Source organism: Protobothrops mucrosquamatus, unplaced genomic scaffold (assembly GCF_001527695.2).
Source record: "Protobothrops mucrosquamatus isolate PMUCROS unplaced genomic scaffold, P.Mucros_1.0 scaffold25, whole genome shotgun sequence".
In the NCBI taxonomy this organism is placed as follows: domain Eukaryota; kingdom Metazoa; phylum Chordata; class Lepidosauria; order Squamata; family Viperidae; genus Protobothrops; species Protobothrops mucrosquamatus.
This window is the reverse complement of record NW_015386410.1, coordinates 957,334-968,134: the sequence shown is the minus strand read 5'-3', so window position 1 is coordinate 968,134 and position 10,801 is coordinate 957,334. Positions and strand designations below refer to the sequence as shown.

The 10,801-nt window shown below is 40.5% G+C and overlaps 1 protein-coding gene across 1 annotated transcript in view; it reads left to right on the top strand.

The window, feature by feature from the left end:
• The window catches only part of LOC114922257 (protein shisa-7-like), a 19,449-nt gene extending 13,035 nt beyond the window's left edge, over window positions 1–6,414 (top strand). The window contains exons 4-5 of the mRNA XM_029283140.1: window positions 4,200–4,352; window positions 5,786–6,414. Of these exons, the coding sequence (XP_029138973.1) occupies window positions 4,200–4,352; window positions 5,786–6,414 (782 nt within the window). The remainder of the gene's footprint in view (window positions 1–4,199; window positions 4,353–5,785) is intronic.
• The last annotated feature ends 4,387 nt before the right edge of the window (window positions 6,415–10,801 follow it).

The window sequence follows — 10,801 nt, the reverse complement described above, 5'->3', positions numbered from 1 at the left end:
GTCTTCCAGCGTCAGCCGCAAATCCAGGAGGACCCCCAGATTGCGCACCCTCTCCGAGGGGGCCAGAATTTCACCCCCTATAGTCAGCGATGGAGTCAGCTGACTATGCCGCGGCGCCGGCAGCCACAGCCACTCGGTCTTGGAAGGGTTGAGCCTGAGTCTGTTCCTCCCCATCCAGACCCTTACGGCCTCCAGGCAATGGGTCATCACGTCAAGTGAGACATGTGTTAAGTGATTTTTGTCCCCTTTTACGATTTTCCTTGCCACCTTTGTTAAGTGAATCACTTCAGTTGTTAAGTTAGTAACCCAGTTGTTAAGTGAATTCTGGTTTCCCCATTGACTTTGCTTGTCAGAAGGTCGTATAATGTGATCACATGACCTTGGGACACAGCAATGGTCATAAATATGAACCAGTTGCCAAGCATCTGAATTTTGACCGCATGATCATGGGGATGCTGCAAAGGCTGTAACTGTGAAAAATGGTCATAAGTCACATTTTTCAGTGCCATTGTAATTTTGAACTGTCACTAAATGAACTGTTATAAGTCAAGGATTACCTGTATTTTATTTTTTAACAAAGATTAGTGGGCTATAATTTGGTAGATCTATACTGTCTTCCCGAATCTGAGGTATGTTCAGCATCAACTTTCCAAATTTCCAGCTAAAATTTCTAAGCAACGTTCACCTGTGTTATAGTCATTGTCTTATTTTTTTACCACCAGGTGAAATATTTAAAGCATAGACAAACAAGCAAATATCTCCCATATATTCTAGGCTCAGCTCCTGTGATATGCATTAGTCCCATGAAGGAAACTTGGTGTGTCTCTTTTTTGTCTCTACTTTCTATCACGAACTTTTTGAATTTGTGCTGCTGTGCTGTTTGTGTCCTTCCTATAACCTGCTGCTGTTTGATAAGTGGGTTTTGTTCACTTTGTTTGTTTTAAATTGTTGTCCTTTTGAAGGTTTCTGACTGAGGGTTTCTAATATACAGTAAATAAATGAGTTTCAGACCAGCCCTAACAAGATCACAAACATTGTACTTACAATTCACATAAAGGTAGTCCTTGACTTATGACGATTTGTTCAGTGAAGGTTCAAATTTATGACAGCATGAGAAAAAGTGACTAACAACTCTTTCTTGAAGTTATGACGATTGCACCAACCCCCACAGGAATGTGATTGCAATTTGGGTGAATGGCAACCTATTCACATTTATGATGGTTGCAGCATCTTGCGGTCACATGATTGCAAATTGTCAGCCAGATTCCAACAAACAATCCACAGGGGAAATCTGATATTCTTAGCGATCATGTGGTTAATTTAATGACCTCAATATTTGCTTAATGGCTGAAGTAAAAATGGTTGTAAATTCAGATCCAGTCACTTAATGACTGAGATTCCAGTCCCAGTTGTGGCCAGAAGTTGAGGACTATCTGTACACAAATCTTCAGTGGTTTTCCGCAAATTAGCCCACCTTTTGCCTGTTTATTCAAAAGGCTTGCTGTGTTCAGTGGGGCATATGGGATCAAAGCCTTAGTGAGTCATTTGCTCTATTTTTTTGATAGCAAATTGATATTTTTTTTAAACATCATTATAATATAAATGAAACGAAATGAACAGAAAGATAAGAGCAAGGTGGGATCACAATACATATTGAAAGATAATTTCAGTAGTGCTGAGCTTGGATTTAAAAGCATTTCAAAACAAAGGAAACTACAAGTTTTTAAACAAAAGTCTGTTGCTTTTTCCCTATTTCCTTTTCCAAAAGAGATCCTTGCTATTGTCAATAGTGCTGCCAAAATCCAGCAAAATCAATAGACTCATGATATCACTGGTTTCATCCATGCAGTCATGTTCTCAGTTGGGTCACAAATGAGATAAACATTTCCGCTAGTTGACGGTGGATTGTCCTCGGCTTAACACATTTGTTTAGTGACCATTCAAAGTTACAATAGCACTGAAAAAAGTGATTGATGACTGTTTTCACTCTTGTGACCTACTGCAGCATCCCTATGGTCACATGATTAAAATCTGGATCCTTGGCAACTGACATGTATTTATGACAGTTGCAGTGTCCCGGGGTCATGCAATCACCCTTTGCGATCTTCTGACGAGCAAAATCGATGGGGAAGCCAAATTCACTTAACAACTGTGTTACTAACTTAAAAATTGTAGTGATTCACTTAATAATTGTGACAAGAAAGATTGTAAAATGGAGCAAAACTCAGTTAAAAACTGCCTTGCTTATCAGTGGAAATTTTGGACTCAGTTGTGGTCCAGTCTCTTATTTTTGCATGGTCCCTATCCAAGTATGACCCGGATTTAAAAAATGGCATCTAATACAGGCATTCTAAAATGATTATTTACTAATCAACTACCCCAACTGCTAATTGTATGAATAATGTCACAGCACTTTTGTATTTAGGAGTTGAAGAATTGGACAAATCTCCCTTTCTCTCTCCCCAAAACTATCCTTTCTTATGAGAGGTGGACTCCATTTGTATCTACCTATATCTACCTACAGGCTACTTCTGTGTAATGGCCAGAATTGGGAACAAGGTGGAGAGTAAAAAAGTGAATAAGGTCTGGGGAGAAAGAAAGATGGATTTGTTCATTTATTGGAAGGGTATATGGTCTTTGAGGCTGCTGAGGTTGTGTCCTGGAACCAGGTGGAGGGGAATACGCACAAAGGAAGTGGTTCTAAAGGACTAATGCAGGCTTGCTCATCCTAGCAGAAATATGTTGAGTGGAAAATAAAGTATTTTAATGTGGCTGCCGAGATATTTGTAATGAATCATAGAGTTGCAATCATAAATGAAGACCAGTCAGTAATGAAAGGGGACAAGCAATTTCTCAGACTAAAAAAATAAATAAATGAGTTACTACAGAATCTGCCAGAGGGGAAAAGAAAATAGGTAATTAAAAAGCAGTTGGTCATGTTGAACTGAGTAAGAAAACAGCTGATTTAAAAGGAAAGTTTCTCAGCTAGTGCTGAAGAGACCCTGGCATTCTCCACCCTTTGCTAATTTCCCTGGTGGCAAAAGTTATATTGAGTTTTGATTCAAAGCTCCCCTTGAAAGGCTTGTGAATCAAAGCTCTCCTTCAGATCAAACTGTCAAATTAGCTCATTGAGCCAAATTAGTTCATCGGGCCAAATTGAGCTGGTGTTTTTGAATCAATTCAAAGCAATGCGGGATTCGTGCTATTGCACGTTCACTTTTATTAAAGGGAACAATCAAAGCAGTTTGCTGATTTGAATTGCCCAGTCAACTCACCTTTTTGAATCAAATTGCACCTTGGAATGAAGAGCGCTCGGAAGCTACAGCTGGTGCAGAGTGCGGCAGCAATTTTGGGGGCTCCTAGAATGACTCACATAACACTACTGCTCCATGAGCTGCATTAGTTACCGGTCTCCTTCTGGGTGCAATTCAAGGTGTTGGTGATCACCTTTAAAGCCTTTCACAGCATGGGTTCAGGTTACTTGTGGGACTGTCTCACCCCACTGGGATTGGCCTGTCCCACTCATGCTGGCAGACGAGGCCTGCTGTGAGTTCCGTCAGACCGATTATTCCGGCTGGCGGGGTCCGGGAGGAGGGCCTTCTCTGCTGTTGCTCCTGCTCTCTGGAATATCTTGCCCCCCAATGTGAGGTTGGTCCCAACCTCCTATCCTTTCATAAGGGCCTAGAGACCTGGCTCTCCCAGTCGACTTGGGACTCCAGTGGGGGAACAGCACAGTGGAGGTGGTTGATCGAGTAAAAACAGATCCCACCTCCCCTCACTCCGCCCCCCGCCCTCCCCACATGTCCTTAGGTTTTAATGTTCGGTTTTAATTTATTCATGTTTTAGTGTATAGACACATTTCTATGACTTTAAGCCGCCCAGAGTTACCCTATGGTAAGATGGCGGCCAATAAAATAAATAAATAAAAATAGGCTTTATACATGGTCTCCCCAATTTGAAGTGGGTTGTGGGTGTTTTGCGTAACCCAATGAGATACCCTTGGAGGACCCACCTGGAGACCATGAGAATGGAACAGAATGTGAAAACTGCCATCTGGGTTCTGCGTCAGAGCAGAGTGAACAAATGATTTCCATCCCAGACTCAACGGCAAGTGTGAAAGCAAGTAAAGTAAAATGCAGCAGAAATCAAGTCTACATAAACTAACAGATTTTTCTCTAATTTCTCTGCTCCCTTAAAAGACTGGCACATGAATGATACCCCAAGTCATTCCTCAACCAAATACAATACCCTCAGCTGCTCTCGTTCATTTCACAACCTCTCCCATCTGCCTCCATCCTACGAGTCAGCCATCAAGTCAGAACTCAACCGTTACTCCTCACTCAAACGATTGGGTAAGTTGAATTATTTACAAAAGGAACTGAGGTGTTGGGTTTTTTTTTTTTTAAGAAAAAGGTGACAAACCATCTTACAAGACTGTTCCTTGGGATTAGTAGCTCTTAATAAGTGATGTAGCATATTTTTTCTCACCTAGGTACTTGTTTCAAAATCTCAGTCTTTGACTTCTATTCCTTAGGCCCCATCTCCCCACAGTTTAAGAATTTTAGCACCCAAGCCTTAAACTGCCACACTGAGATTCTCCAGAGATAGCTGTGTGTGATTTTGCTGAGCCTTTTATGTAGAAGAGGGGCATAATTTATCATGCCAGGGGGCATTTGACCAATATACATCTCATAAATTGTCCCATTCAGATATAAGTGAAAGGGCGTGTGTGTGTGTATGTAAGGTGGCTGTCATGTTCCTTTTTTCATAACAAAAGAACTATAAATGAGAAATACACACACACTCACGCGTGCCCAATATATTTCTTTGTGATCCATTGTTTTAAGCAATTTTCTCCTCATTCTCCCTGTGGTAGTGATGGAACCCAGAAAAATGAACTGAGCTAGGAAAATAGTTTTGTGCCTGCATTTGAGTAGATCTTGGCCTCTTACTTCAGATATGGTGGTCACTGTTTTAACTTTCTACGGTGCCCTGTAAAAACCTACATTTGGGATTTTTCCAAAGAGAGCACTGAACTGCCACTAGTTAACTCATAGCTGCCGACCTATATGAGAATGAGTCAATTGGAGGAACAGGACATTCAATAAGTCCTAATCTTTATATATGAATGGAACAATCCAGTAGATAAATATGTATCACATTTAATGTACTAGTATGATTCCTTTTAGACCTAAGCTGTAGGATGGACGAATACTTTTAAGGCACTGGAATACAATCTAAGGCTCCAGAACTGCAAGTCATTCCAGAAAATTTAGATGCAGTTCCCCGACATCTCCAGCAACTGTTATCAAATTGCAATAAATAAGACAGAAAATAGAAATTATGAAATGATTTCATTTTAATTTTGTTTTACTATAAAGTGAAATCAAATCCGCATTTGATCTAACCACTGCTTTTTGCATTGTAGTTTCTGGCACAGCATGTAAAAGCCAAGTGGGACCTTCAGCCCAGAAGACATTGCAGATTCTTGCTCCCTAAAGGGATCTATACCTTTGGGATTGTTCCTTCTGAAAGAAGGCAATCTCAATATACCGTAATCGGAGAAGAATAGAAACACTGAAAGAACACAACCATTGACAGGATGTTGTGTTGTGTTTATGCTCCTTAAAATGGAGGGCATGGCAGTTCTGCACTAAACATTTAGCGCAAAGCCACTTGGGTCCATCCATCTATGTCTCTAACGTTCCTTTCTCCTGTTTTTTAATCTCACTTGTCCGTCTCCCCATCATCCACTGACATCTCACTTTTTCTCCATGTTTCTCAGCAGCGGAGAAGGACTTGGATGAATTCTATGCTAAGCGGAGGCACCTTGCTGAGTTGACTCGAGGGACACTGCCCTTACATGCCATGAAAATGAACTATGATAGGGATAGCTACTCTGAGAAGTCACACAATCCGCGGCGGGTCATGTCACAAGAACACATCCTTTCAGATGGTGGAAGTGGAGGGGGAAGCTACCGCCCGTCACATTACGACTATACCATTCCAAGAGAACGTGTCATATCTCACGAGCGCCTTCTTTCCCGGGAAAACTTGCATTCTCAGGAGCACTTGCTTTCTCCAGAGCGTCTCCATCAACACACGGGTCCCTTCCAGGAAATGCACCTGGGCCATCAGAAGGCTCTTTCTCAGACCAATGTCTGTGCCAGCAGCACCCCCATGCTTGACCACCATCACATGATAATGAAAAACTCTCATCCCGCCTCCAACAATTCCCCCAAGGCAACTGCTCCTTGGGAGACTAGTAGTAGTAGTGGTAGTAACCAGGCAGCCGCCAGGCGCCAAGGCTTTGCTTCCAAGAGGCAAAGCACCATTGATCAAGTTCAGTTCATCCCGGGGCATCACCCAACCCAACACCTTCCTACTGGCAGCAAGAATGAGGTCACAGTGTGAGTTGTCCCTATTCCCCAACTCAGGTTGATTGGACTTTCCAAGGCCATATTTTTCTCCCTTTTTCTGATCCACCCCACCCTTTATTTGGTGCTCACTATCTTTTCTTGGGGTTTTCCCTCTTATTTTAGTCTTGTGGCCTCCATCTTGGTTGATGTCAAGTCCTAGCCTGGTCTTTGCTAATGGTACTATCACAGTCTTCACTGACTTTTGATTGGGTCCATTTGACCTGCCAGGTCCTGACAATCTTTGATGATATTAACTGCTGATATTTAATAATATCAGCATTACAGCTCATGATAAGATGTGAGTATATCAAGGCCTGCTTGGTTTCATAGAAGGCATCAATTATGCAGTATTAGTCAGTTTCTGAAGATGTGAAAATTAGTTGGGTTCATACAATTAATGCTGCTACTATCTCTTTCTGTGTCTGTTGACATTATTGCTAGCCAGGTTTGGTGACATCAAGGCTGAATTTATTTTTTAGTGATCAGGCCTATGGATCCTTCCAAAGTCGTGAAGATAGCTTTGCATAAGATCAGTTACTAGGCCTCATCAACCTTTGATTACAATATTAGTTTTGTCCATCAACATTTGATGACATCATTGCTCTGGGCCTTGTCTCAGATTTTTGAAGACTGAAGACATCACTTGTGGATTTATGAGGTTGGCACCCTTTGCCTCTTATAACTCTAAGCGCTGTGAACATTGCCAATCTTAGTGGATGCTCCATTGACCAAGTGACACCATCGACACCATCAGTGGTGTCAACACTGTGGATTCTGTCAGCTGCAGTTCATATAAGCGCTGTGGGTCTTGTTGACCTTTGATGCCCTCACCATCAGTCTCTGATGGTATCAACACTGTGGACTTTTGATGACATCAACACTGTCTGACTTGTCAGTGGTAAAAGTTGTTAATGGAGAAAGAGGTTTGTTAGTGCACTGGTTATGATAGAATACTATAGGGTGTCACACGGACTGATGGTCAGTTACAGTATGTGGGTCCTGTACGGTGATGGGCAAAATCAGTCATATTGATGTTGGAAGAGGCATGTCAACATTTCATGATAGTAATGCCAATCTTGATAACTAAGAATGCTATCAAGGTTCCTGTGCCTGTCACATTTTGATGATTTCAGCACAATGGACTCAGCCAATAGCTACAGATTTCAAAGTAGCCAGAAATTGGCAATGATGTTGACTTTTGGTGATTTCATCACTGTACACCTCACTCATCATTGACATCACTGACTGTTTTCAGCTCATCCACTTTGCATGAAGCCATCACTATGGGGCTTCATCTTTTGGGGCTGGTTAACAACTTGGACCTGGTTCATATTGGCACTTTTGTTGGAGACACCTGCTGCCCTTAGTGGTGTACAAACAAAGGTTATTATGATCTTCTGATTATCTAACTATCCCTTTGCTCATACAGTGGTAAAGTGAATAGATGAGACCCCTCTCACCTCTTCCTCTTCCTTCCAGATGTGCTGTAAGAAGGGAATGGTGGCCATCTTATCCTGTTGCCTCCAGTAAAAAGTCTGGTCAGTGCTGAAGTTGGAGGAACTGGAGTATAACACAATACACAGCCCTTTGCCACTCTCACTCTATCCTTATTTTATAATGGGTCCATAACTCTGATAATAAAGATCTAGGGCACAATCAAGTCCACCCATTCTACTGTACATATCTTTATATATTGCTTGCATTCCATCGATTTTTCTAGTGCTTTTTATTTAGCTTCCCATTATAGGGGATATCCATCCATATTGAATTTGTGAGTGCAGTTTTTTTTTTAAAAAAACTCTGTTATTTCAAATGCGATCATTACAAGTAAACTTCATCCTAACCCTACCTGCTTTCTCTTCAACTGTGCATCATCTATGATGCTCAGGATGCTTTAAAAACCCTTTCTACATTACATTTTTTGAATGGTCTGTTCTTTCTTAAGCATACAAAGACATAAAAAGTATGGCAAACTTCCATTGAGTCATGGTGTTTCTTTAAAAGTAAAAACATGGAAGATAAAAATGATTTCTAAAAATAAAATCCTCCCCCAACCTTAAAATTAGCCCTTTGGAATATATATTTTATTTTGTGGATAATTTTGATAAAAGAACGCTTGGTTGAAATTTTGCTTTCAGCCACTACTACTTTCATTAGTTTAAACATTCATATTCAGGCTTTTCTTAAGCAGATCTTGGGCAGACACTGAGATCTCAATTTTAAATAATAGTTTAATCATCATTGTACTTCTCATATGTATTTCCAATGCAGGAGAAAGATACACAAGGATTTGTAGGTTGATTACTGTCCAGTGTTGGGAAATACTCTTTACCATATTGAAAACACCAGCTACTTCAGATGTAACATTAAACCATATTTCAACAATATGAGCCTATAATTTTCAACCTCTTTTCAATCCCACTCATTCCTTTCAGGACAGCTGGTATAATAACCCCAGATTTGTTTGCTTCTCTTTTAGATTAACCATAGTTTACCATATTTTCAAAGCAGACTGACAAACTGTGGTTTCTATTGAGTTCATTGCAAACAACCCAACTTCAGATCATAGTTTATTTGCATTTTCACTCACTGGAGTTTAATGCTTAGGTGGCATACTAAATTACAGTGGTTGTATTCAGCTTAATTGTTAACTATGTTAATGGAATAGATCACACCTAAATCAAGAGTGGCCAAACTAGATAATTATGTACAAAGCAGAGAAACTATGTAATTCGCTTTGCCAAAGGAAGAGAAATATAGAAAGAATGGAACAGATGAGACAACATTACTTGTCTTTTCCTTATAATGCTACATGTTGGTGTAATGTTATGGTGTATGCAACCATCATTTAAAATCTTCTCATTTCCCCACCTTAGTGAAAGGAATGAGTGTGTAGTACAAACATGGCTTCTTTAAAATCTTGGAAAATATTTTTAAGTGTATAAGTTTGGTGTTGAAGGAGAATGATTTTTTTTTATGTATTCCCCCCCCCTCCAAAAACCACTACAGATAGTCCTTGACTTACAATCATTAGTTTAGTGACCTTTTGAAATTACAATGGCACTGGGAAAAGAAAGACTTATGACCAGTTTTCACACTTCTGATCTTTGCAGCATCCCATGGTCATGTGATCAAATTGGGGCCTTGGCAACTGGCATTTATTTAGGACTGCTGCGCTGTCCCAGGATCATGTGATCACCAGTTGTAACCTTCCCAGCTGGCTTCCGACAAGCAAAGTCAATGGGGGAAGCCAGATTTGCTTAACAACCTCATGATTCATTTAACAGCCGCAGTGATTCACTTAACAACTGTGACAAAAAGGGGCAGAATGTAAAATGGGGCAGAACTCACTTAACAACTGCTTTGCTTAGCAACTGAAATTTTGGACTCGGTTGTGGTCATAAGTCAAGGACTACCTGTACTTTTCTTAGTCTTGATTAAGATTACCAGATCAAGAGGGGGAGATCATTGCATTAGAGGAAACCAACTTTGATATATTGAATGTATATTTACTCATGTGCTCCCCTAAACCGTTGACATTGTAGCTTTGGTGGAAAAATAATTTTGCTGGGAAAAAAAAGTGTCCAAAATAAGTCCAAAACCTTGTCAGGATTTGAAGCAAAGGATATCTAGAAGGCCTGGAAAACATCATTATTTCATAGTCCATTCATTTCTTATACACGTGGATTTTGTTTGTCTGTTCCAAGGCTTTATTTTTATCACTTTATGATCTGCACCAACATATCTTCAATTTTTGATAGTATTTTAATGCTGTTTCTTGTAACTTGGAACCTGGTCCATTTTGGAATAATCTACACTGGTGATCCTTATTTTCCCACCCACCAACCTCCTTCCCTAATGGGTTTTGTATATACAGCAGGATCAGCCTATAATATGGGGTGCTTTAATTTACCTTCTCTTCCTCAGAGGAACCAGATTATGAGGTTGCTATCGTCTAAAGCAGAGGTGAGGAACGATGGCCCCTTTATGACTTGTGGACTTAAGCTCCCAGAATTCCTGAGCCAGCATGGCTGGCTCATGAATTCCGGGAGTTGAAGTCCACACGTCATAAAAGGGCCATCATTCCCCACCTCTGGTCTAAAGCCATCTAGGCTCATTCCTGCCTCATACTTTCCTTCCCCATCTTGCGTTCCTCCTTTCCTCTTCCCAAACTCAAATCAAGGGCTAATGACCTCCATTTTCACCCCTTTTTTGGGGGGGGGGTTTGCTGGTGGGTTATTACATTTTTCATTTCTGAACTTCTTAATGCAAAACCTTGAGAGAGCAATAGAGGATCTAATTTGCTAAAAGAAACAGAGAAGTTTTCAAACTTGACTTTGGGGATTCTGAAATAATGCTTTTAAGACAGATATGCAGAACTC